Source organism: Nyctereutes procyonoides, unplaced genomic scaffold (genome assembly GCF_905146905.1).
Source record: "Nyctereutes procyonoides isolate TBG_1078 unplaced genomic scaffold, NYPRO_anot_genome, whole genome shotgun sequence".
Taxonomy (NCBI): domain Eukaryota; kingdom Metazoa; phylum Chordata; class Mammalia; order Carnivora; family Canidae; genus Nyctereutes; species Nyctereutes procyonoides.
In genome coordinates, this window is record NW_026575024.1 from 427,843 (window position 1) to 454,563 (window position 26,721).

The 26,721-nt window shown below is 61.6% G+C and overlaps 1 protein-coding gene across 3 annotated transcripts in view; it reads left to right on the forward strand.

Moving 5' to 3' along the window:
* Positions 1-26,721, forward strand: part of ZBTB46 (zinc finger and BTB domain containing 46) — a 52,474-nt gene that overhangs the window by 14,507 nt on the left and 11,246 nt on the right. For 2 of the 3 annotated variants that reach the window (XR_008661439.1, XM_055302255.1), the window contains exons 2-3: positions 7,266-8,234; positions 16,823-17,107. Coding sequence is in view for 2 of the 3 variants with exons in the window: in XM_055302255.1 (XP_055158230.1) it covers positions 7,298-8,234; positions 16,823-17,107 (1,222 nt within the window). In the remaining variant the exon portion in view is untranslated. Of the gene's footprint in view, positions 1-7,265; positions 8,235-16,822; positions 17,108-20,923; positions 21,077-22,024; positions 23,202-26,721 lie in introns of those variants that run through there. The other variant, XM_055302266.1, reaches the window with a different exon arrangement.

Consider the following 26,721-nt stretch of genomic DNA (forward strand, 5'->3'; position numbering starts at 1 on the left):
CTCCGCTCCCAGAGCGGCCTCCACATGCCCGCCCGGTCAGCTCCTGCAGCGGAGTCGCTGGGCCCAGGCTGGCGGTGCAGACATGTCCAGCTGCGGAGGCGGGTGCTCCTGGACGCCCGGGCCAGGACTTCCCAATCCCGGGCACGCTCAGCGAGGGGGGCCGCCCGCCCCCGGACCTCGGGGCCGTCTTGAGAGGCCAGCGGTGCCCTCTGGACGTGTGCTGCCCCCGGCGGCCCCCCAGTGGCTCGTACCCCCCCTGGGGGCTGCCCCTGCCCAGCAGCCCCCATGGCACCTTGTGCTGACCCGCCGTCGGCTGCTGGTGCTCGGGCCTTCTGGGGGCGCCCGTGTGGGAGGTGGGGCCGTGGCCTTCGCAGGTGCTCGCACCGGGTGACGCGGCGAGACCCCGGAGTTCTGCTCCCCTGCTGCAAGTTGCCGGGTGTGCAGCGCGGGGTGGGCAGGGGTCACCTGAGCGCACAGCCCCGCGGCCGGGGGGGCAGGGGCGCCCTCGAGAGAGGAAGTGAGTGACACAGAGGCAGGTAGGGAGGCCAGGCGAGGTCGGGGCGAGGAGGGGAACCGAGAGGGGCCGGGGAGGGGCTGGAAGTCGGCGCCCCCAGACCTGAGGCCCAGCCGCAGGAGGGTGCCCAGGGCTGCAGTTTCGGATCTGAGTGGCCGCAGCGTGTACGACGGAAGTGGGGCACCTCCCCATGCCCGCTGGCTGTCGCCGGGAGGAGTCTGGGTAGCATGGCCCCCGTGTCACCCGCTGAGGGGCCGTCGGACCCGCAGTGCTCCTCGTGGCTCCCCGGGCCGCTGTCTGCGAGCCCTGAACCCTCTACGGACCCCAGAGGCCGGAGCTGCGCCCGGGGCCGGGCCTCAGGCGCCTGACGTCGGCCCGCGGGATGCCCCGCACTGGGCACAGGGTGACGCCCCGGGATGAGGCGCTTCCCCCGCGGCCCGACGACCGTGGCCCCTGTGTTCCTTGGCAGTGGGAGCGGCGTGTGAGTGCGGGGCCGTCCGAGGAGCCGCGGCTGGAAGTCCCCCCGCAGATCTCTCCCAGTCCTCCCGGGACGCCTGTCCCCGTGCCTCTGCTCTGTATGGACGCCACCGGTCCCACTGGACGAGGGCCACCGAGGGACCGCATGCGAGCGGTTGCACCTGCCACGACCCTGTGCCCAAGGAAGGCCAAGGTCTCAGGAAGTGGGGCTGGAAACGCAACTAACGGATTTTGCGGGACAGACAGACGCCACCCCACAGATGGCGAGGCTGAGTCTGACCTGTCGGGCGTCGCACGGCGGGACCCGGCAGCTCGGCCGGTGCAGACAGGTGGAGGCTGGGGAACCAAGATCCCGCGGTTGACCCGAAGCTCCTTCGGGCTTGGATCGGTCGCCTGGGCCCTGAACGTCTTCACGGCAGACTCCTTCCCGCCCTGGAAGGTGGTACAAGTGACTCTCGCGTGCAAGTCCCTTCCCCCGACGGGAATCGGTGGTTTTCCCGCTGCAGACTGCAGACTGCTCACAATGTCGACTTTGTTGCGCGGAAACCGGGCGGTGAGGCGCACGGCTTCCTGATGGGAACGCGGGTACCTGGTCCTGGACGCCCCGTCCACGGGCTGGGATCCAGGGACGGTCACGCTCCTGACGCCGCCAGCACCTCGTGGCCTTGGGCGCCTCCGGGGACGGGGCCGATCGCGGATGGGCTTCCTGGACTTGAGGCAGGTGTTGGCCCCCCTCGGTGCCCCGGAAGCTGTGTGCGAGGAGCGACCCCCGTGGTGGGGCGGCCGTTCCCGTGGAGCCTCCTTCCACCACCGACCCTGGGTGGTGACCCCTCGGGGCCCGAGGTGCCAAGGCTGACAGCCGTCAGCCTCCCTTTGGCCCCGTGGACACGCGTGCAACCTGTGGCCGGTGCTCGGGGCAGTTCAGCGGTGGGGCCCCGGGGCCTGGACTGGGGGTGGCCCTGCCCCTCACGTTCCTGCGGCGGGAGGGGGGCAAGGAGGGGGGCGGAGCACAGGACCCGGACTCCGGGGGGGGGGGGTGAGAGCCTGTCCTCGCTCAGCCCGTCCTCCCCGCCCGTGACTGTGAAGCAGAATGACAGCTTTTGTTTTGTTGTTCTATTTATTTGAACCTTATTGCCACTAAAATACAAAAGTGGCTAAAAATGAGAGCTTATCAATTTTAACAGTTCCCGTGAAAGCAGCAGCTAAATAGTGGCTTTTAGATGAATATCAAAGGTCACCTGCTCACTGCTAAGGACACACACACAAAAAAACAATTAAAAAATAAGAATTCAAAGAAGAACAGTCAGAATACATCCGAGCGCCCGACGGCCAAAATCAGCCAATATCGTTGCATTTTAACGGAAACTACAGACCTTTACTCTTTTTTTTTTTTTAAGAAATTAAAGTATCACAGATAAAGTTGCGATCCCCTGGTTGTGTGCCCCTCCCGTTCTGCTCACCTTCCCTCCCAGACACGTGCACTTCGTGGTCTCGTGTGCATCACCGCGCGTGTTGATGCTTCCTCTACGAACAATAGTAACGACGGCAAACATAGCTGCTCGGTGTGTGCAGACGTTCTTATAGGGACCGTGTGCCTAGTATCTCATTTAATCTTCACAATAACCTGAAAGGTAAGTATGATTATTATTTTCATGTTGCAGATGAAAAACTTGAGGCCCAGAGACCTTGAGTGACTCCCCGAGGCCCCGAGGCCCGCGCTCCGGGCCGTGCCTGCGGCCTCAGGACTCTCCGATAGGAAATGACCCCTGAGCCTCAGGGTGGCGGGAGGGATGGTTCTGTGCAGGTCCTTCCTGTGATTTCAATAAGTGTTACCACTCGTAGCCCCTTTGCAACAGGACGTCCTCACGCAACATCTTTGGTATTTAGTCTTTCCGACGTGTGTAGACCTCGTGTGTGTGTTTTAACTGCTACGCAGTGTTCTTTGCTGTACCCGCGGCACGGTTGTCTAGTCCCCTATGTACTTCTAGTTAACGTCTCCCACCGTGCATGGGGACAAAACAGTTTTTTGTGATGAGAGTCTTAGTAACCAAAAAAAAAAAAAGAGAGAGAGAAAGAGAAAAAAAACCAGGCACCTTGGGGGCTCAGTCAGGTGAGCATCTGCCTTCAGCTCGGGTCACGACCCCAGGGTCCTGGGCTGCAGCCCCGTGTCGGGGTCTCTGCTGGGCAGAGGGCCTGCTTCTCCCTCTCTGCCTGCTGGTGTGCTCATGCGCCCTCTCTCTCTCTCTCTCTCTCTGTCAAATAAATAAATAAAATGTTTTTTAAAATTTATTTTTAATTTATTTTTAATTTTTATTATTTTATTTTATTTTATTTTTTTTAAATTTATTTTACTTTATTTATGATAGGCACACAGTGAGAGGGAGAGAGGCAGAGACACAGGCAGAGGGAGAAACAGGCTCCAGGATCGCGCCCTGGGCCAAAGGCAGGCGCTAAACCGAGCCACCCAGGGATCCCCTCTTATTTTATTTTATTTTATTTTTTTATTTTTTTAATTTTTTTTTTAATTTTTAATTTTTTTAAAAGAGAGTTTTGGTAACTTTTTTTTTTTAACCACTAAAAGAATGGAATCGGCTGTGGTTGACCTGCAGTGTTACACTAGTTGCAGGCGTACGACGCGGAGACTGGGCAGGCGTGTACAGTGTCCGGGGCTCATGGCGGCCAGCGGCCCTACACCCCCCGACCCAACCGTGGCCTTGAGCATGTTCTCTAGAGTTAAGAGTCTTGTTTCTTGGTTTGTCCCTTTCCCCCCTTTGTTCATTACTTTTGTTTCTTAGATTCCACACACGAGCGCGATCGTACGGTGTTTGTCTTCCTCGGACTTGTCCTGCTTAGCGTTACGCCCTCGCTCCGTCCACGTCGTTGCAAATGGCAAGATTTCATCGTTTTCGTGGTCGGGTTATTCCAGTGTCTGTGTGTGTGCGTGTGTGCGTGTGCGCCGCACCTTTACCCGGTCATCTGTTGGTGGACCCAGGCTGCTGCCATAGTTTGACTCCTGTAGCTGATGCTGCTGTGAACACAGGGGTGCACGTGTCCTTTCAAATTAGTGCTTTTGTATTGTTTGGGTTAATAGCCAGGAGTGGGATTACCGCATCCTACGGTGTTTCTATTGCTGATCTTTGGAGGACCCTCCACACTGATCTCCAGAGTGTCTGCACCAGCCTGCGTCCCCACCAGCAGGGTGACAGGGCTCCCCGCTCTCCACGTCCTCGCCAACGCCCGTGGTTTCCTGTGTTGCTGCCTTCAGCCGAGCTGACAGGTGTGACACATACTGGTGTGTCTCATCGTGGTTTTGATTTGTGTTTCCCTGACGATCAGTGGTGTTGAGCATCTTTTCGCGTGTCTGTTGGCCGTGCGTAGGTCTTCTTTGGAGAAACGTCTGTTCGCGTCTTCTGCACGTTTTTAAATTGGATTATTTGGTTTTTGGGTGTTGCGTTTTATAAGTTTTTTTTTTTTTTAAGATTTTATGTATTTAGGGGATCCCTGGGTGGCGCAGCGGTTTGGCGCCTGCCTTTGGCCCAGGGCGCGATCCTGGAGACCCGGGATCGAGTCCCACGTCGGGCTCCCTGCATGGAGCCTGCTTCTCCCTCTGCCTGTGTCTCTGCCTCTCTCTCTGTGTCTCTCACGAATAAATACATAAAATCTTTTTTTTTTAATTTTTATTTATTTATTTATGATAGTCACAGAGAGAAAGAGAGAGAGGCAGAGACACAGGCAGAGGGAGAAGCAGGCTCCATGCACCAGGAGCCCGATGTGGGACTCGATCACACCCTGAGCCCAAGACAGGCGCTCAACAGCTGAGCCCCCCAGGTGCCCCGAGTTGTATAAGTTCTTTCTGTACTTTGGGTACTAATCCTTTATCAGCTGTATTATGTGCAAACATCTTCTGTTCCGTTTGCCTTTTAGTGTATTGGTTGTTTCCTTCGCTGTGCAGAAGCTTTTTATTTTGATGAAGTCCCGGTAGCGTAGTTTGCTCTTGTTTCCTTCACCTCAGGAGACATATCTAGAAAAATGTCACTTCGGCCGACGTCAGAGGTACTACGGCCTGTGCGCTCTCCTAGGATTTTTATGCTTTTAGGTCTCACATTTAGGCCCCTACTCCGTTTTGAGTCTCTTTTTGTGTATGGTGTGAGAAAGTGGTCTTGTTTCATTCTTCCGCATGTGGCTGTGCAGTTTCCCCAACACTGTTTGTGGACGAGACTGTGTTCTTCCCGTTGGACACTCTTGTTCATTTGTTGAAGATTAATTGACCATATAATTGTGGATTTATCTCTGGGCCCTCTATTCTGTTTCATTGATCTGGTGTGTCTGTTTTTGTGCCAGCACCATACTGTTTTGATTACGAGAGCTTTGGGGTTTTTTTTAGGATTTTATTTATTTATTTGACAGAGAAAGAGAGAGCGAGAGACAGCGAGAGAGTGAGCGTGAACAGGGGGAGGAGAAGAGGGGGAGGGAGAAGCAGACGCCTGCTGAGCAGGAAGCCCGAGGTGGGACTCAATCCCCGAACCCTGGGGTCATGCCCTGAGCTGAAGGCAGATGCTTGACCACTGAGCCCCCAAGTGACCTGCAATGGATTTCTTATATTGATTTTTGTATCCTGTGAACCTACTGATGTCATTTATGAATTATGGTAGTTTTTTGGTGGCGTTGTTAGGGTTTCCTATGTATAGTATCACGTCATCTGCAAATAGTGAAAACTTCTTCCTTACTGATTTGGATGCCTTTTATTCCTTTTTCTTTCTTTTTTTAAATTTTTATTTATTTATGATAGTCACAGAGAGAGAGAGAGAGAGAGAGAGAGAGAGAGAGAGGCAGAGACACAGGCAGAGGGAGAAGCAGGCTCCATGCACCGGGAGCCCGATGTGGGATTTGATCCCGGGTCTCCAGGATCGCGCCCTGGGCCAAAGGCAGGCGCCAAACCGCTGCGCCACCCAGGGATCCCCTTATTCCTTTTTCTTATCTGATTGCTGTGGCTCGGACTCCCAGCACTAAGTCGAACAGTCATGAGAGTGGGCATCCTTGTCATGTTCCCGACCGTAGTAGGAAAGCGCTTGCTTTCCCCCATTGCCTATGTTGTTGACTGTGGGTTTTTCGTGAAAGGCCTTTACCATGTTGACATATGTTCCCTCTAAACCTACTGTTGAGAGTTTTTGTCATGATTACATGTTGTACTTTGTCAAATGCTTCTTCTGTATCAGTTGAAGTGATCCAGTGGTTCTAGTCCTTTCTCTTATTGATATGATGATATTTCACGTGGATTGATTTGTGGGTATTGAACCACCTTGCTACGGAGGAGTAAATCCCACTTGACTGTGGTGAATGAGTTTTTCAATGTGCCGTTGGATTCGGTTTCCTAATATTGGCGGGGGGGGGGTGGTTTACATCTCTGTTCATCAGGGTTATTGGGCCTGTAGTTCTCCCCCCGTAGCGTCTTTACCTGGTTTTGGTATTGGGATGATGCTGGCTTCAGAATGAGTTTGGAAGCGCTGCTTTTTCCCTTTCATCTCACGGGGGGCATTTTTAAGATGATTCCAGGTGGTGTTTGGAAACGTTATAGTGACCAAAGGAAGGTGTGTGTGTTGCAACAGCTTTGAGTGAGTGAAGGGGTGTGTGAGGTGGACCCAGCCACTTTATTCATGAGAGACACAGAGAGAGGCAGAGACACAGGCAGAGGGAGAAGCAGGCTCCATGCAGGGAGCCCGATGTGGGACTCGATCCCGGGACTCCAGGATCACACCCTGAGCCGAAGGCAGGTGCTCAACTGCTGAGCCCCCCAGGAGTCCCTTAATGTATTAAAAAGATGTATTTATTTTAAAGGGAGAGTGAGGAGGGGGAGGGGCAGAGGGAGAAGGGAGAGAGAGGCAGAGAAGGGGACCCCTCCTCGGAGCAGGGAGCCCGACTGGGGCTCGATCCCAGCACCTCGGGGTCATGACCCGAGCGGGAACCGAGAGTGGGACGCTTGAGTGACTTTCATGTGTGTCCTCGAGGGTGCGGGACGAGGTCCCTTTGGGTTATTTCACCTACAGTTCACATTTGGGTAAGAAAGTCACTCCAGCAACTAGTGGGACGATCTGGTGTCTGTGCCGGGAGGTGGCCGCGGAGTGAGGGTTCTGTTCAGGGCCCGGTGTGGTGGCGGTTGTGGCCGTCAGCCTCGCGCCCCGAAACCCGCCGCAGCCCGCCGCGCCCCCGCCCTGCCTGACTCCCCCGACACGTTTGTGTCCAGCACGTGGGTAACTCGCTTGTTCTTCCCCCACAGAGTCTGTAGAAGAGCAACGCCAGGACTTCCAGATGAACAACCGAAAGGAAGACATGGAAATCGCGTCCCACTACCGGCACCTGCTCCGCGAGCTCAACGAGCAGAGGCAGCACGGCGTCCTGTGTGACGTCTGTGTCGTGGTTGAGGGCAAGGTGTTCAAGGCACATAAGAACGTCCTGCTCGGCAGCAGCCGCTACTTTAAGACGCTGTACTGCCAGGTGCAGAAGACGTCCGACCAGGCCACCGTCACACACCTGGACATCGTCACGGCCCAGGGCTTCAAGGCCATCATCGACTTCATGTACTCGGCCCACCTGGCCCTGACCAGCAGGAATGTCATCGAGGTGATGTCCGCCGCCAGCTTCCTGCAGATGACGGACATTGTGCAGGCGTGCCACGACTTCATCAAGGCCGCACTGGACATCAGCATCAAGCCCGATGCCTCGGACGAGCTCTCAGAGTTTGAGATCAGCGCCCCGCCGGGCAGCAGCACGGACGCCCTGATCTCGGCTGTGATGGCCGGAAGGAGCATCTCCCCGTGGCTGGCCCGGCGCACCAGCCCCGCCAACTCTTCGGGAGACTCGGCCATCGCCAGCTGCCACGAGGGAGGAAGCAGCTACGGCAAAGAGGACCAGGAGCCCAAGGCCGACGGCCCCGACGACATTTCCTCGCAGCCGCTGTGGCCTGGCGACGTGGGCTACGGGTCTCTGCGTGTCAAGGAAGAGCAGGTTTCACCGTCTCATTACGGGGGGAGCGAGCTGCCTTCCGCCAGGGACGGGGTGATACAGAACTCCTTCTCAGAGCAGGCCGGAGGGGACGGCTGGCAGCCCACGGGTCGAAGGAAGAATCGGAAAAACAAGGAGACCGTCCGGCATATCACGCAGCAGGTGGAGGACGACAGCCGGGCCGGGTCCCCAGTGGCCTCTTTCCTGCCGACGTCGGGGTGGCCGTTCAGCAGCCGCGACTCAAGTAAGCCTTTTGTTCTTACGGGCGGGCGCTCCCACCCTGCCAGGCCCAGCGCCCTGCGTGGCTTCCGGGGAAGCAGCACGGCCCGCCCACGCTGGTGCCGCCCCGTGGCCATCGCCTCCCGCGGTCCCCTCTGTAGGCGCAGGGAGTGCCACCTCGGGACCCGCGTCCCCGGCACAGAGGTGGGGCTCCCAGTCGCGGGAAAGTGGGGTGACACGCGGTGTGTGGGGTCAGCTTGACGGGTCTGCTTCCCTTTTGTAGGAAACACTATGAGGGTAGCTTAATCTTAAAAAAATTTATTTAAAAAAATTTTTATTTGTTTATTTGAGAGTGAGCACGAGCAGGGGTGGGGGCGGCAGAGGGAAGAGCAGCCTCCCCACCGAGCAGGGAGCCCATGGACGCTGAGATCATGACCTGACGCTCAACCCACTGGGCCCCCCAGGCGCCCCTTTTTAAAAGACTTAAATGGGGGATCCCTGGGTGGCGCAGCGGTTTGGCGCTTGCCTTTGGCCCAGGGCGCGATCCTGGAGACCCGGGATCGAATCCCACGTCAGGCTCCCAGTGCATGGAGCCTGCTTCTCCCTCTGCCTGTGTCTCTGCCTCTCTCTCTCTCTCACTGTGTGACTATCATAAATAAATAAAAATTAAAAAAAAAATAAAAGACTTAAATGTTAAAATGTTAAAAGGTGGAAAGTGCGTCAGATGAGGTGAGATGAAGGTGGGACGGGAGCAGACCTCACACCTCGGGGCCTCGGTTCTGGGTGCTCTGCAGCCGGCGCGTGTTCTTGTCATCGGCGTGGCTGTTGGACAGCCGGGCGCGTGCGCGTGCTCCGTCCGCGGCAGAGCGCTCCCCCGACGGGCACGCGAGGGTCTGCTGCAGGGCAGCCTCGCAGCGCGGGGAGTCTCCTCGTGCCCCACACGCTCGGCTCCGGGGGGCAAACGACGGGCCGCACAGAGGCTCTCCGTGACCCCGCGTGTGGCCCCCGGGGCCCGGCGTGGCTCTGAGCCCGGTCCTCACGCTCTGGAGGGCAGCGTCGCGGGTGTCCCAGGCCAGCGGGTGGCAAACCTGACACTTCCCGAAGCAGCAGGTGCCCCTCCCGGTGCTGAGCGCGGAACAGGCACTGCCCACGGCCCCCATGCGCCGCAGCCCGGCTCCGGACGGGGCGAGATGGTCCAGGGCAGGCCGGAGGCTCTTGGCCAGTTCTTGTCCTGGGGCGGCCCCCCGGCAGGGTCCTAGATCCCTTGGAACACGGGAACGGGCAGAGGGGAGGCAGCAGACCGGCGTAACGGGCCTGAGAAGTGTCACAGATGCTGAGCGTCCCGTGCTCGCGGGGGCAGCTGCCCACTCCCCGCCCGGCCCTGCTCCCCACTCACGAGCTTTTATTGTCGTGCGAGGGTGCAGATGCCCTCGCTGGGTACGCGGCTCAGGGGCGGCAATTCCTCACGCTGTCACACGACCGGCGTTGCTGCTCATCTCGAGCTTCCGTCGTCCCGAACTGAGACCGTATCCAGTAAGTGGGGCCCCCGAGGTGCTCCGGGGCCTTGTCACTCTCTCCATCCTTCTGCGTCCCCAGCCCTGAGCACGACGCCAGATCCCGGCGTGCCCAGGATGCGATGGTTAATCGTGGTCTTTCAGCCTGGGGCTGGACGGCTCTGCCATGGGGACGGTCCCGGGTGCGCGTGTGGCACCATCCCCGGCCTCGGCCACTGGGTGCCAACAGCAGCCCATCCCCTCGCTTGGTGACAAGCAGGAGCGTGTCCAGGCACTTAAACGTCCCCGACGGGCAGACCGCGGAACTGTAGGACATTAGCTGAGCCAAGAGGACTGTGAGGTCTCTGAGCTGATGGGGAGCCACCTGTCCCCGCCAGCTGTGCTCGGCAGAGGTCCCCCGCGTGCCCCAGGCTCCCTTTATAGTCCGTCACCGGCCCTGAGCAGAATCTGAGAAGCCGCGGTCCCGGCGGACGCCCTGAGGGCGACGCTTCGTGTGGAACCTTCTGGGTGGTCAGTGCCGCAGCCCCGGACGCCGGCTTGAGGTCCTGAGCCCCCGGCGGCCGCGATGCTGGCGGCGTGAGGGCCCGTCAGCCTAGTAAGGAACGGACGCTCCTCCGGCCTGTGGGTTTGAGGTTTCAAATGCAGTCGTGAAGCAGAAGGTGTTTTTAGAATCCAACAAGTGATCTCGGCTGCGTACTTTTGTTAATGTCTTAAATCCCCCGGGTTACCAAGGCAACCGCGAGCCGCTTCTGTTAGATTATTCTGAGTCGCAGAGACAAGGGGGGGGGGCTGTCGGCTTGCACGCACGGTGCCTGCCCGCTGTGCTGGTCACTCCCTCCCCAGTGTGCGGGGCTGGCCGTGGAGGCTCGAGTTGCGGTTCCGCGGGGACGTCAGGTTGCGTCCATTGAGTATTCGTTACCCGTAGACAAGAGTATTTTTTTTTACCTTTTTTTTTTTAGCATTTTTTTTAAATAATAAATTAGACAAGAGTATTTTATTTTTTTATTTTATTTTATTATTTTATTTTATTTTATTTTACTTTATTTTATTTTATTTTTTTAGACAAGAGTATTTTAACGTCTCATCCTATTCGTGGGAGAAGGGGCCCTCTCCCAGGGGAACGTGTCGGGCGGAGGTTGCAGGTCACCTGGGGGCTCCGCACAGATGCTCAGAGGCGGCTCCGCAGCCAGGGCCGCCTGCCCGGCCCCGTCCCTGTGTCCCCCGCCCCACGACCGGTGCTGATGCTGAGCCCGCGAGCATTCAAGAGCCATTCTCCCGAGCAAAAGGCCAAGAGCATGTTTCCCTAGTGGCTTCCAAGGAAGTGACCGTTGACGTCTACTTCTGGGTGACAGCCGGTGCCTGCGCGGCAGCTGGCGGGGGCAGGTCGGCTGCGCGTCGGGCAGGGCCGCCCCACGTTGCTCCCACGCATCCTCCTGGGGCTCCGGCCCGTGTGACCCCGAGATGGCCCCGGACGCCGGATGAGGTCGGCTCAGAAGCCGCTGAGGGAGGGGCCCGGGTGCTTATCCTGACGTCCACACGTGTCCTTGAAAGGTTTTGCCAAAAGGGGCTTCCGTGGCTCGAATGAGGTGCGTGGCTTTTGCAAAGTAAATGTTCATACCTGAGCCCTTGTGACGTGGGCCTTGATGCAGTGGAAGCGTCGGAACCTCCGGGCGGTGGCAAAGGTGCTCTCTGTGCGCCCCCCGCCCCCGCTGGCTACTCCCACCCTCCGGCCTCTTCCCCCAGCGGGAGGGAGCACAGGCGCCACGCCTGGGGGTGCCCCACGCCGGCCCCCCGAGGGGTCACGTAGGAGCCGCCACGCAGGTCTGCGGAGGTGAGCAGGGCCGTGTGGAAGCCGCGGAGGGCACGGAGGATACGTCCGAGAGGTGGTGACCCTGGGCTTCTGGTTCACCGACACGTCGGGTCCTGATCCTCCTGGAGACCTGAAGGGTGGAGCGTGTGCCCGGCGCCCGGGCGTCATCGGCTGGGCGCCTCGAGGAGGCCGCCTTCCACGGCCCACGGTTGTCGTCTTGCTCCGTGTGGCACTTGTGCTTTGGGGTAAAAGAGCCTGAATGAGATGCGACACCTGCGTCCCGAGGGGCGGGGACGGGCCGCAGCCTCCACCCCGTCAGTCATGCCCTCGGCCCTAAGGCCTGTGCTCCGAGGCCCTCCCGGCGTTCCCCCCACGTGAGCAGAGCCCGTGCTGGACGCCCACGGTGCCGCCAGGTGGCAGCTGGGGACCCGCCGCAGGAGCGGCCCCTTTGTCAGCTTACGGGTTGACAGCAGGGGGACCGGGCCACCCTGGAGCACCCGCTGCCGGGATGAGGGCCGGCGAGGTCCTTGCCGCGTTCGGGAGGGCGGGCACCGGGTGCCGAGGAGCACACGAGCGTGGCCGCAGCCAGAGGCCGGCGTGGGCGCAGGAGTCCCACCTGTGCCCAAGGCCGTACTTTGGAATCACTGTCGCGCGTGACGGGCCCATGACCTGGGCTTTGCTGTGTCGCAGCAGCCGCTCCTCCCGCTGCAACAGAAGCGAAACCTTTGCGTCTGGATTTTCTGGAACATCGAATTCATGAAGGATGCGCCTTGGGGGGGCTCTCGCGGACGCAGGGTGCTGCTGGGTGCTTGTGGGGGGCAGGGGCTTCGCCGACTGGAGTGTCCGGCCCGCGCGAGGGCGTCCGCTGCGTGGGTGCCCCTCAGCCGGAGGCGCCGTCTCGCTGGATCCTGGTCTGACTTGAACTTGGGGGCTTCTGCTTCCTTCGCCCCCGGGCTTAGTTCCGTTGGGAGTGTGGGGGCAGGCGCGACGCCCCCGCGGGCTGTGACGAGGACCCCGGTGAGGACGGCCTGGGCCGTGCGGGGACCTTGAGGCTGAGGCTCTGCGAACGTGTGAACGCGCGGCTTGGGGACTTGCGCCGAAGTGGACGTGTTACGAGGAGTCGGGCGCGGTAAGGTCTTTGCAAACTTGGACGCCACCGCCTTTTGCGGACTTTAAGAAGCCTGAGGCGTGGGTGTAGCGAACGCGGCAGAGAGGTGCGCGGCGTCTCGCTCGTGCACACCTGCCTGGCCTGGGCCCCGGACACAGCGCCGTCCGTCTGTCCACGCTCTGTCGGCGCCGCTTGTGCGGGGCTCAGGCTTCTGTGAATGCGCGTGGGGTGGGCACAGGGCCGCGGTGGCCTGAGTGTAAGGAACCCGCCGGTCTCCCCGTGTCGCCCGCGTCGTCCACAGCTCGCAGGGGCGTTGCTGGCCTCGAGGCCCTGGAGGGTGAGCTGAGTCCGGCAGGTGCCTCTGTGGTCGGGAGCCGCCCGCACCGCCCGCCCGCCTGGTGCTGCTTGACCGCCGCGCTGCCAGCCAGAGACGCTTGTGCGCGAGGACGAGTCCCAAGGACTGCAGGGCCCGCGTCCCTTGAGGCCGTTGCCCCCAGGCCCACACCTTGCAGCCCCGCCGCCGCCAGCGTCCACTCATGGACATGGTCCTCGGACCTCAGCCCCTGCAGCTGCCCCCGAGGCGCCGAGGCCCCCCTCGCCCGAGTGTCTGGGGGTCCGACGGTGCTTCTGAGGCTCGTCTGCAAGCCCGTGCGCATCCCTCAGTCACGCCGTAGCACCGGCTCGGGCCGTGACACTCCTGCTGGTGGACGCCGGGCTTCCTGGGGGGTTCGGGGGCCAGCACCAGGCCGCGGGGACCACAGGGCGACGTCGTGCACCTGCGTGTTTACTCTCGCATGAGCTTCCTGCCGGGACTTGAGGCTCTTGCTGGCTTCGCGTGGCCTGTCCCCTGGGCTCCACATCCTCTGTGTTCACCGTTGCTCATCTTGGGATTTGTACGCGTCCCGGAGGCGCCGGCGTTTCTCTGCTGGGCCGTGTTGTTGGTCTTCTCCGTGTCTGCCTTCACACGCTCCCTTCGTGAGGTCCGGCCAGGGTGGCTTGTGCCGTGGGGTGAGCGGTGGGCCGCGTGCAGGCCTCGCCACGTGCCCCCCACGTGCCCCCCACGTGCCCCCATGCCCCCCCACCCCCCCGTGCTCTGCTTTGCAGAAGCGTCTGTTGCAGTCTTGAGCCCACTTCCGGCGCGGGGCCGAGGGTACATTCTGGTTCCGACCCTCACCAGGTGTGTGTTGTGGAGACATTTTCTGTCTGTGCCTCGTGCTTTCATGGGCCGTGGTTTGCGGAGAAGCACACGCTTTAAACTGGGATGAAGCCTGATTTGCAGACATTTTTCTTTCGTGGCCCCGTACGTCGCGAGTCCTATCACAGAAGTCTTTCCCGAAGGTCACAAACGTTCCCCACGTGTTTTTTCTTGGAAGTTTAACAGATTTAGGTGTGACGTGTAGGCCTGTGGCTCCCGACGATCTCCCTGGGCACGTCTAGTTGTTCAGCTCTGTTCGCCGGAACTCTGGCTTTTACTCACTGAATTGCTGTACAGTCAGGAAGGTGATTGATTCAGTCATGAATTCATTCAGTCGTATGTATTTCAACCAAGGAGGGTTCATCGAATGACGTGGAAACCTGATGATAGTTAAGAAAGTGAGGAAACTGGATTTGAACTTGGATAAAGACACGTGACGCGCTGGAAACCGCGTTCTGGACGCGGAGGTGAGAAGGACGCCAGATGACGAGGCAACTGATCCTCCCAACCGTGCTGTGCCCCCTGTGAGCCTGACCTGGGCTGTGACCCCCGGGCGGGGCAGGGCGGGGGCGGGCGCGGGCCTGCACCTGCCGCTGGGTCTCCCCACCCCCGACCTGCACACACTCTCCGGAAGCTTCCGTGTGCCGTGGGCAAGGCGCACCCTGGGTGCCCGGCTGGTGGACGGGGCGTCGGGCAGAGCGGGGCGGGGCCTTCCGTGCAGACGTCCTCCAAGGCTCCTTGTGAGCATTTTACAGAATGGTCGAGAGTGGAGATGTGGGGAGTCCTGAGCCGCGGGTGTGGACTGTCCAGCAGGCCGTGCCCCCCGACACCCTGCTGGTGAGGCCAGCGCCCTGCCCTGCCCCTTCCCCCTGCCGGCCACGACCCCCAGGCCCTGGAGCTCACCTGGCTGGAACCCTCTTTTCTGTTCCGACTCGGCTCATACCCCACTTTGCGACTGACCCCACCTGATGCAGTCTGATCTGATCAAAAATTCTGCTCATTTTAATTATAATCTTTTTTCTGCTTTTCAGCTAAAGAGTGTGAGCTAAATTCTCAAAGTGTCATGATGTATCGTTCATGGGAAGAAGGAGAAAGCACTGTGCTCCCCTCCACAATGAGACCTTGGCTCTTTTTTTTTTTTTTAAGATTTTATTTATTTATTTCTGACGGGGTTGGGGGGAGACAGAGAGAGAGAGAGGCAGAGACGCAGGCGGAGGGAGCAGCAGGCTCCACGCAGGGAGCCCGACCTGGGATTCGATCCCGGGTCTCCAGGAACAGGCCCTGGCTGAAGGCGGCGCTAACCGCTGCGCCACTGGGGCTGCCCCTGATGTTGGTATTTTTAATCCTGTTTGCGGGATTGAAAAGAGGTCAGCACCAGGAAATGGGCCTGGGTCTTTCCCGTCGCTCGTGCAGCTGCCTGCGGTCACCTCGCTGCCTCACGCGTGTGATGCGCCTGCAGAGGAGCCACGCTCGCGCCGTCCCTCCGTCTGGGGGCAGGGCCTTCCTGTCGGCCTGGGAGCCGTGCCAGACCCTCCAGAGGAAGCGGCGCTTGTGTGCAGGTGCACATGCGTGTGCACGTGAGCAAGCATGTGGGCACCTGTACACGCGTGTCCGTGGGTCCGGATGAAGGGAACACCCCACAAATGAGTGTTTGGAACTCAGCCCGTTTTCCAGATGTGAGATTGGACGCTTTTGGTAAACGAGGCAGCTTGAATCCCGGCAAGTCCGCGGGGCAGCGGCGTCCGGGCGAGGTCTCGACCCCAGAACCTCCCGCGCACACGAGGCTCGGCTGCGGTCACCGGGCTGCCCGACCGGCCCTCCAAGGCGTCCCCGGGGAGTTCCTCGGGACTCGGGGGTGTCAGCTGCCCGTGCATGAGCGGCTGTGGCCGCAGGCTCCGTCCCTGCTGGCACGTCCTGCCTCGTCACAGCCGAGCGCACGTCCCCTGCGAGGACGGACCCCTCCTGCTTGCCCGTCATCCGCTGATGGACGTGTTGCTGTGAGCTTGCACACGTGTGTGCCTTCACCTCCCCTGGGTACGAGCCTGCATGGCAACCGTGTGCCCTCCGAGGAGTTGTTACGCCGCCCGCGGCAGCGGCACCGGACGTTCTGACGGGTGGGGGGGGGGTTTCCAGTGTCCTTACGCCATCGGCCCTGGTGACCGTCGGACGGATTCGGGCCACGCTGCAGGCGTGAAGTGGCCTCCAGGGTTTCCAGGCGTGTCCCTGCCGACTGGTGGCCTCGGACTGTGCTCGCCGTCGCTTACGTGTCATCTCGGATGAGTATCTGCTCAGGTCCTTGGCCCATTTAAAACTTGGATTATTAAATTGAATTTGAACTTAAAAAATGTAAAAAACCACGACTGGGGTTATTTTTGTTTTGACTGAGTTGTGAGCCTTCTCTGCACTCGGAGTGGGCTCTCCTGTCCGGCGGCTGCTCTGTGGATGTTCCGCGTTCCCGCCTCCCTCCTCCTGGTTTCACGGAGGCGCCGCACCCGGCCGGGGGCTCGAGCGAGGCCGGTGTCCCATGCTCCAGGGACGGGCCCGCGGGCCTTCTCGCTTGCTGGATGGTGTCCTCTGCCCCTTTGGCCAAGCCCGGCCGTTCGTTGGCGGCGCCCTGGTGTCCGCCCCGCGAGCCCCGCGGCAAAGCGGAGGTCGCGGAGCTTCCCCAAGAGTTTCCACTCTCCCGCGCCGCCCTTCGTCCGTGTTGAGCGTCGCCTCCTCTGCGCGAGGTGGAAGTGCTGCGGCCACACGACAGCCAGGCTCCGGGCCGGGCAGAGTCTGGAGCGGGTCCCCGTGCTCTTGTCGTCCCCCCCCCCCCCCGCCGTGTTCTGAGCGCAGCGCCCACCCGAGGCCTCGGCCGCCCTCCTGGGGCAGAAGCGGGTCGGACTTGAGGACGAGCAGCTGGGCGCGGGGAGGCTCCTCCGTGTGCGCGGGTCCCCTGGGAGAGCCGAAGATGACCTGCGTGTCCTTGTGTTTCCTCTGCCAGGTGCGGACTTGACTGTCACCGAGGCCAGCAGCTCTGACGGCCGAGGGGAGAGGGCTGAGCTCTACGGCCACGTGGACGAGGGTCTCCTGGGAGGAGAAGGCAGCTACCTGGGCCCGCCCCTCACCCCCGAGAAGGACGAGGCTCTGCACCAGGCCACGGCCGTGGCCAACCTGCGGGCGGCACTCATGAGTAAGAACAGCCTGCTGTCTCTCAAGGCCGACGTGCTGGGGGACGACAGCTCCCTGCTGCTGGAGTACCTGCCCAAAGGCACCCACTCCCTGTCCCGTAAGTGCCGCCCCGTCGCGCCGCCTAGGAAGGAGCAGCGAGGTCGGTGGAGTCGTGTGGGCGCGGGGGCGCGGGAGGCTGTGCGGAGGCCCGTGGCCGTGGGGCGGGGGAGGCGCTCGCCGCGAGCTCTCGGGGCGACGGCGGTGCTTGCTCAGTGTCTGAGACGGAGATGGAGGCATCTGAGCCCAGAACCTCGTCCAGGTTGGCCGCGCGGCCGGAAGCGGAGCCCGGGGCTGGGGGTGGAGGCGCCGCGCGGAGGCACGGGCTCGGGCTCCCCCTGCCGGCCGCCGCCTTCCCGCCCGCGCGGGTGGGGAGGCAGCGCGGACCCTTTGTCTCCGCTGCTCACGCCGCTTACCCGCGCCGGCGGCACGCGCGTCTGCAGAGTCGGAGTCGTTGCCGCTGCAGTGTCCCCGGCGGCATTCCAGGCCCCGGGAGCACATGACACACCAACATGGGAAGCAGCCCAGGGGGCCCGAGCCGCGGGCGCCCCGGGACTTCTCGGGAGAGCCACGGTGCCCTGAAGATCCGGCCTGGGGACGCTGCGCGCCGGCGTCCCTGCCGTCCCGGGGAAGGGTGCTGGGCCTGGGTGGCGCACACCGTGCGTGCCCGATGGAGCGATGGAGCGGGCTGCGGGGCCACGGGGGGGAGGGGCCGCGGCCGGGGGTGGGGGAGGGGGGTGCGAGCGGGCGTGCGGGCCCTGAGTCGCCGCCACCCCCTCCCCATGTGGATGCTGTAGTTTCCCGAGCGCCACCGGAGGAAGTGAGGCCGTTTCACGTGTCGGGGGTTTGCAAACTGCTTGTTTCCATTTTTGCTCTAATTTAAAGAAAAACAACAGCGTCGTCGTACAAGTTCGGGTTCGTGAGCGCTGAGGTGCCCGAGCCCCGGTGCTACGCGACGGAAGCTGCGGCCAGTGAAGACTGCGGGGGAGCGAGGCTCTGTCGCCGCATTGCCCTGCGCTTCTCGATAGCCGGGCCAGTGTCCCCGCAGTGTGGGCGCCGTGGCCAGCTCACGGGACTTGGCCGGGAGGCCAGAGCCTAAGCTGAGCGCCCCGCGGCCGGGCTGGGTGACTCCAGGCGTGCTCTCCCGGCCTCGGGCCCTGTGGGAAGGTGCGTCACAGCCGTTGTGTGCGCGCCTGGGGCCTTGAGCGTCTGCAGAGCGAGCGCCATGTGCTCCCGCGTGTTGGTGCCGCCGGCAGAGGCTGCGGGGCCCTGTGACCAGGACGCCTGCAGGGCCCTGGGGGGCGGACGGGCAGGAGCACTGGAGGATGCCGGGAATTTGTGGCCGTGTGCACAGGTGGGGGCACACCCGTCCACCCCTGTAACCCCTAAGGCGCGTGTGAATGCCACGTGCAGCTGGAGCAGTGCCTCTGCCCCTTGGGAATCGGGGTGGGGTGGGGCGTTCAGTGCTTTTCTCTGTGTCCTGTGTGTCAGCCTCTGCCCGCAGCCTGGGCCTGACCCAAAGGCCATGGGCCCCGCGCGGGGGTCTGGATCCCACTCCTGGTGCGGCATCCGCGGCCTCCCCCCACCCTGGGACCCCAGGGGAAGTGGCTTATTTTAAAATCTCACCTTCTGACGTCCTCTAAAAACGAGGAATGAAAATACCCAGATGAAAACCTTGTTTCCCAAAACGTTGTGCTCGGCCGCGGCGGTAGCCTGCCCTCCGTCCCTGGTTGGGCGGCCCGAGCTGCCGCCCGGTGGCTGAGACGTGGTTGTGGCCACCTGTCCGGGCACCTGCTCTGGAGACATTTGTCACCATGGAGGGCGTCAGTGTCAGCCGCGCCCTGAGCCCCGGATCCCAGGGAGCCGAGGCCACTCCGCGTGCGGCCCGCCGGCCGGCTGCCCAGGGGCGGGCGTGGTTTCTCTCTGTGCTCGGGGCGCGGCATCGGGGCCGGGGGAAGCCACGGCGGTCACCTGTCCCCCACCACCGCTAGAGTCTGGACGTGCCCTCGTTGGCGGGAGCGAGTTTTCTGTTGAGTGGGACACGGGGCAGCGGGGCCTGGCTCCGGCGTGTTCCCGACCGAGGGCTCTCCTGCGTCGTCGGGACGGGGACCCCCTCCTGCAGCCCCCGCTGGCTCACCGGAGCCCCAGGCCCCCGAGCCTGGTGACTAGGGATGGTGTGTGTGTGTCAGGGACCCGCCAGCTCATCGCACACGGGTAGCGAAGCCGGGCAGGGGTGCGGTGCGTGTCCCAGGGCTGAGGCCCCCCAGGCTCCTGGGGCTCCGATAGCAAAGGGCCCTCAGCTCAGGCCGGTGGCTCGGGGTGGGGGGGCTGTGCGACCTGCTGGGCGTCCCCAGACCTTGGTGCAGTGAGGGCGGGGAGCACCTGGCGGCTGGACGTTGCGGAGGGACCGAGGCTGCTGTGATTTCTGGGGTGGCCCCGATTGGCTCCACGCCGCATCCCGGCACACGTGGGCTCGTGGCTGGAGAAAGGCGGCGAAGCTGTGACGTTTCCCGGGTAGCATGTCGGCGCTCGCTGCGCTGCCCGGGGGACTCGAGGCCCATCCCCGGTGTGTCCGGTCCTGATCAGGTCCAGAGGACCCTGGACGTGCAGGCGGCACCGAGCTGCCCGCGGTCGCCGGCCGGACGGTGTGGACCCTTCCGCGGGAGGTCTGACGGGTCCAAGCACATTGGCTCGGCCCTTAGATTCGTGGTCTCTCTGCAGATCCCTGGTCTTTAACTGGCTAAAGAACCTTCTGTACTTTTTGTGTGGACTCAGCTTTAATGTGACTTTTCACTTCTGTGTTCTCAGTGCTAGGCCAGCATCCGGCCCGTTCGTAGTCGCTGCTCCGCGAGTAGGAACGGTGAAGAGCACTGGCTGTGGCTTCACGCGTGGCTCTGGTGTACAGGTTGTTTGTGAGCGTGCACTGATCTGGGTGGGCCCTGGACCCGGCGTCACCTCCTCGGACCCTCACGAACACCGGCTGCCTGGAGTCACGGGAGGACACGGGAGGGAGAGCCGCCGCGCTGGTGGGGAGGACGGGGGAGGACGGGCGTGACACTGCCTCGTCCCTCCGGCGTCCAGGCTGGCTCCGGCCCGCAGGCCGTCGCCCCGAGCGCTGTCCGCGTTTGACCCGTAGATACTGCTTTGGAAAAGGGGCTGGGGCTGGGAAAAGGAACAGCTACCGGTGCTCGGTCCTGTCTGGGTAGGACGACGTGCCAGGTGCCCCCCTGCTCGTCGCAGGGAGACCTCAGGAGGCCCCGGGGAGCCGCGGCGGGGGCTGTGCGCTCGGGACCGGGGAGCCACCGGCTGTGCCCACCCGTCCTGGCCCCTGTGTTCGCGGGAGACTTTGCAGGAAACAGCTGAGCTGGCTTCTGTTCTGATTGTGGGTTACAGATTATTTCTTATTATGTGTGAAGAACGAATCAAGGACCTTTTCTTGATTCTGGATCGACACTGGAATTTTAAACAACTTCTGCAAAAGGGCACTGGGCGGTGTCACTACGCTCTTAGATCCGTAGCCAGCTCGACATCGCGAAGCGTTTCCCGGAAGAGCCTTTCTCCAGGCCACAGGTGCGTGGGCTCCGTGTTTGCACCACGGGCCCTGACGTTCTGTGCTGGAACTTTCCATCGTAATCACTTTGCTTCTGGGCGAGACACCCCGCCCCAGACAAGTCACGTGCGGAGACCCCTGCTGTTTGGGGGTGGCGAGCTGCCACAAATACCCGAACACCCACCTCCAGGAAGACCCAGGCTCCGTCACGCAGCAGAGCTCCGCTCACAGCAGCAAGACCACGCACGGCGCTCCTGGAACTCTCCGAAACAAGCCCACCAGCTGGTGTTCGTTCACGTGGGTGAGACTCGTTTCCTGTGTTCCTAGGCCCTGGCACCAGCCCGACTCACTCTTGGGGGGATGCTGATCGCAGAGCAGAAGCCCCTCCCTCTGGCCCCTGCACCTGCACCCAGAGCCCGGGATGCCCGCTCTGGGGAATGGCCAGACCAAGCCCAGGACGGCCCTGCCCCCCCGGCCCAGGTAAGACGCGAGGGGGGCCGCCTGGACCAGCTGCCCGCCCGGCACGCACGCGCCCCGAACTCCGCGTGCACTCAGGCGTGTCCCTGGCGGGTCCTCGGACGTGCCCCGGGGCTCAGAGGGAGCGTCCACGCCAGCAGCTGTGCGCGAACCACCTCCTGCAGGCTCAGCTCGGTCAGGGGAGGGGAGACCCCGCCCCCGCGGCAGCCACCGTCACACACTGGGTCCTGCAGAGTTAAGCTGCCGCTTGTATTACGTGGGTCCTACGCGGGGGCTCTTGAAGCAACACGGACGCGCAGGGTTAGGCCACTTCAGGCGCACAGCGTCGCGGTGGCAGCTCGCTCAGCACAGCGCACCTGCCGGCTGCCCCCGCTGGCGTCCCGCCCGCGCTGCTCCTTTCCGTGTTTATGTGACACAGACGTACGTTTAAGTAATTTTGAACCCGAGTACACTGTCCTGTAGAAGTTTAGAGATTCCCACGGGGAACGTCTCCCCCTGACGTGAGGACATCTCGTTCGTACACCAGCGCGGGCTGGTCCCGAGGCGGCTCCGCAGGCCGTGCTGGGCGGTGGCGTGAGCATCGCGGACCAGGGACCTCGGGAAGGTCACGGACGCAGCTCTCCTTCCTGTTCTCGGGGCAGGGGGCTTGTTGGTAGCAGAGAGGTCTGTTAGGTTGGCTGCCTCCCGGGAGACGAAGAAATCTTCAAGAAGAGCTTAACCACACGTTTTGGATTTTGAGATTAACGAACGGATTCCTGTGCGGGCTTTTCCAGCAGGATGGCTCTGGTGGGAGATGCGTTCTGTTAGCGTGGGGCCGTTCATCGAGAACTGATCGTAGCCTCGCCCTCCCAGATGTGGGGCACTTGTCCTCATGGTGGCCAGGCAGGGACCTGCTAAGAGGTGGTGTCACCACGTCCTCACCACCTGTAACTTGTCTGTCTCTTGTTCTAGATCGATGCCCCTTGACACCTGGAGCCCTGGGCTCGGCAGCGAGGCCCACTCTGGAGTCGGCCCCAGCCGGCCCCAGGGTGTGCCCGTGTGGGGGCCGCGGGCCTGCCCAGGGGGCCTGGGGCCAGCTGCCAGCACGCTGCGTGGCCAGCGCACCCCCCGGGCCTGGTGGGCTCACCCGTGAAGTCGGCAGAGGAGCCACGAGGGAGGCGCCCTATGGAATCCGATGCCTGTGCCGCGTATGACAGCTCCGAGGCTGGAGAGGCCTGCCCGGGCGCCGGTGTCTGCGCCCCAGCAGACGTGCCCGCGCGCCTCTGCCGCAGCCAGGCCTGCTGTTCAGGTTCGGCGGCCACCGGGTGACGGCAGACCCACGTCAGGACGGGGCCAGCTGCGGAGCCGGACTAGGCGTCGGTGTGAGACTTGAAAGCTTAGCTACGGGCTGCGTCCTCTGCCGGCAGCCGGTGGAGGCCTCTCAGGGCCCCGATGGGCAGGCGGGACGGGTGCGCTCCAGCCTCCTGGCGACGGGGCCTGCGTCCACCGGGATCCCGTAGGATCGCCGCCTGTGGGCGCAGAAGAGCACGCCGCCGTCCCCGGAGAAGGGAACCGAGTCGCTCCGACCCGTGTGATCCCCCGAAATCCAAGGACAGAGCCGGGCCACGATGTTCTTGGAACGACGTCGCCCGCGTTCCCCTCCGAGTGAGAGGGAGACGGCCCGTCCGCTCACTATGCGCAGCGGGTGGCCGTGGCCGTGGGGCGCTGTCCAGGCCACAGAGGCTCCCGTCGGCCCAGCCGCTCGTCGCTCCCGAGGACGGAAGCAGGCACCCCGGGGGCTCGGGAGTGGCCGGAGGCAGATGTGGGCCAGAGGTCTTCCCCTCCCATGCCCCGTGGTGGTCGGGGATCGTTCCCACTGCCCCTGCGCAGGCCTGGCGCTTGCTGAGCGAGCTCTGAAGACCCAGCAGGGCCAGGTGCCCCGAGAGGCTTAGGGGGTCGTGAAGAGGCCCCCTGACGCAGGTCACCCTCCAAGAGGTCCAGTCCTCGTGGCTTCATCTGGGTCCCGGTTTGCTTCTGAAGGGTCTGCGGGGTCTTTGAGCTGTGAGGTCTCGGATTTCTTGTCTACGTGTGGACGCACTGTGGCAGAAGCAGCCTGAGTGCCCGGGTGGGGACACGGAGGCCCAGTGGGTGCTGCTCCTTGACTTCTCCCGGGGTGGGTGGAGTGGGGGCCGGGGGCTCACAGGGACGCCTCACAGGCTGGGGCGAGTCTGTGCTATTAACTGAAAGGTTTTCGTTAAAACTTTAAAACAACTGCGGCACCTGGTTGGCTCAGTGGGAGGAGCGTGCGAGTCTTGATGTCGGGGTTGTAAGCTTGGGCCCCACCTTGGGTCGGGAGAGCTCAAAAATAAACAAAAAAATCTTTAAAATTTTAAAACAGTTGAAACGTCTCGGGCAGATTCCATAGCATCTGAAAGAACTAGGTTGTGGTAGGTGGTCCTACGGCAGGGGCGCAGGAGACAGTTTTAGAATAGACGCTGTTTGATTTTGTTCTTACGTCCAACGTAATTTCCCTTAAAACTGTACGGGCGTGTAACGTTGACATTTTCAGCACGTGGGTTCAGAAATTCCACATCTTCCATTTTGTGGAATTTCTCGTTGAAATGTCATAGCTCATGATGAATTCCAGAGGGTTTTTTTTTTTAATTTATTTATTTATGATAGTCACAGAGAGAGAGAGAGGCAGAGCCACAGGCAGAGGGAGAAGCAGGCTCCATGCACCGGGAGCCCGACGTGGGATTCGATCCCGGGTCTCCAGGATCGCGCCCCGGGCCAAAGGCAGGCGCCAAACCGCTGCGCCACCCAGGGATCCCCCAGAGGGTTTTTTTTAAAGAAACTTCTCATTGGATCACTAATCTCTCTCGAACACAGAGAATCTCAGTAATAAAAGGTTCTTACTTAGGTGTGTTTACTGGCACGTAACATGCTCCACATCTGTGTTCACGTCGGGCCTTTCAGTGTTTTTTACCGTGTTCGTATGGCAGGAAGTGAGAGACGCCACAGACTCGGCGTCACGTTGTGGATGCGTGTGCGTCTGCACGGACGTGCGCAGAAGTGAAGGCTGCTGCTCACTTAGGGATATTGATTTGCCATTTTAGATCGCATTTATTTTTTTTTTATTTTTATTTTTTTAGATCACATTTAGAATAAACGATCTAGGGGCCCGTGGCTGGCTCATTGATCTTGGGGTCGTGAGTTCAAGCCCTCACGTCAGGTGTAGTGTTTACCAAAAAAAAAAAAAAAAAAAGCAACCAAAAAACAAAACCCCAAACTTAAAAATGTATAATCTCGTCTTAAGTATCATTGGCTTTGCACTTGCACATAGCTCGGGTGTTGGGGAAAAGGCGTGGATTTTATTTAAAGAAAACACTTGAAAACTCTTTGAACTTCTACTTTCAGCCACAACTAGCACGTATTGGGCTCGCTCTCGAGGAAAAAGGTATTTGAAAATCTGGCAAACACACATGGAACCTGGGGACGGGCCAGCAAAGGGCTGGAGAGAAAAGGGGGAACACAGGGGAAGCTGTGCTTTCACCCCAGGTTTCGTTCCTGGCGTGTTTGCGGCACATCGGAGCAGGAAACAGGCTAAGTGCAGGGCGGCAGCGCTCCCGGCCTGGAGACGGGGGTGTCCTTCGGGCGGCCGAGGCAGCTGGGGCCGGGGGCAGATCTCTGAGGACAAGGAGCCCCAGGGCCCCCTCACCTCCCGAGCTGGCGCCGAGCGACACTCACTCCCGGGATCCCTGCGGAAGCCGCCCGGCCAGGTGGGGAAGGCGAGCAGAGGTGCCCGTGGAGGCGCGCTGCTGGGGCGGAGGGACGGGCGCTCAGGCCCGAGGGGCAGCGAGGCCAGGCAGGCAGCCCGGGCCGCCGCCGTCCCCGCGGTCTGAGGCGCGTGCGACGAGTCCCAGCCCCGGCCGCGCCCAGGCGAAGCTCCAGGGGCCGAAGGTGGTGCTCCCCTGTCCGCTCGGAAGTAACGGCCACGATGAAACAGCCGCCCTGAAAGCCCGGCGGCCTGGGAAGTGCCACCGCTGCCCTCGCCCTGCCCGGCGTCTCGGAAAGCAGCTGGACAGCCGAGCGCCGGGACAATCCCAGCCAGGGAGGCGGGCGGGGGACACCGGTGCTGACACAGTCAGGGAACCTTCTGGAAATGGAAATAGCACATCTGAAGGTAGGGATTCACTGCGTAGCTGAACAGCAGCCTGGATACGACCTCAGGGTGGCGAACTGGAGAATGTCCGTGCGGAAGCTCACGGGGAGAGCACACGAGAGTGCAGGAGAAGCAGACACGCGGACAGCCGAAGTGTGTGATGCGCGGGCGACTGGATCTCCAGAGAGGCAGAAACGGGGCGGAAGCGGCTCCCGGGGACAGCGGTTTAGTCTCCCGAAGCCAATGAGACACGTCAAGATTCCAGAAGCTCCGTGACCCCGAGCAGGACGCATTCCACACGCACGGGGGCCCGTGACGGTCCAAGCCCGGGAGGCCGGCGACAGAGGGGAGTCTTCGAGCAGCTGGCGAAGGAGGCCTGTGTTCCGCAGGGTCCCGGCGAAGGAGGGGCGCCCCGGACTCGCCGAGTGTCCTCGCACGCGTGGCCGTCCACACAGACGCGCGTGGCGCTGCCCTGGCCACGGGCTGGAGCCAGCCCTCGGGCCACCAGCCGAGCGGCCCCCGAGGAACAGGAGCCGTCCCCATCGCTGGAGGCACCACGGATAGGTTCTCATGGGGTTTCTGACAAATGGGAGTGTAACGTAGACGCTAACGGCGCCGGGGGTCCAGGCCGGGCTGGCGTTCGCGCAGCCCCTCTGGGCTCAGCTTCTGAGGAGAGGAGCCGCGGTGGCACTTGGCTCATTGGAAATAGGCACAAGGGACCGAGAGGAGACGGATGGCACATCTCACCTGGCTGTGCCATCGTCACACGTGCACCAAACGCTCCAACCCCAAGATGAAAAGGTCTGCTTTGGAGAAGCTCTACTCTTCGCAGGTGACATAGCTCATAGGTAAGGACAGTGTTAAAGCAAAAAGACGAATAAACCAACTCGGGGCGCCTGCGGGGTCCTGTCGGTGAAGCCTCGGTCCTCAGCTCAGGTCGTGGTCCCAAGGCCCTGGGGTCGGGTCCCAAGTCCAGCTGCCCCCTCAGCTCTGCTCCTCCGCCCCCCACCCCTCGCTCATGTTTGCTCTCTCAACTGAATACATTTTAAAGTCCTTAAAAAAGGAAAAAAAAAAAGATAAACCAAGGAAACACCTTTAATCGTAAAATCAAAGAAAACTGAATAAAAAAAAAAGGCACCGAGTTCCTATCCGAAGTGACGGACTCGCAGAGGACAGTGGTGGTTACAATAAAAGGTATGAAAAGGAGCGCTAAGCTCCTGTGGGTATCAGGACCGTAACACGGAGATCCCGTGAGCAACTGACGCCGCCGTGTTTGCCAGGTGTAGACACGAGCGGTTCCTTCCTGCGGGGCCAGGGCGGGGGCCGCGGGGTGCAGGGGCTCGGCCCCACGGCGGCTGCGAGGAGCAGGGCTCGGTAAGGCCGCGGGACCGTTGGCCGCGTGCGAAAGGCACAGTTGGGGGAAAGTTACTTCGGCCTGGAATCGGCCAACCCGGGAGGGGCTGAGGCTCGGGAACGGGCGAGCGGGTGCGGCCCGGGGGAGGCGGTG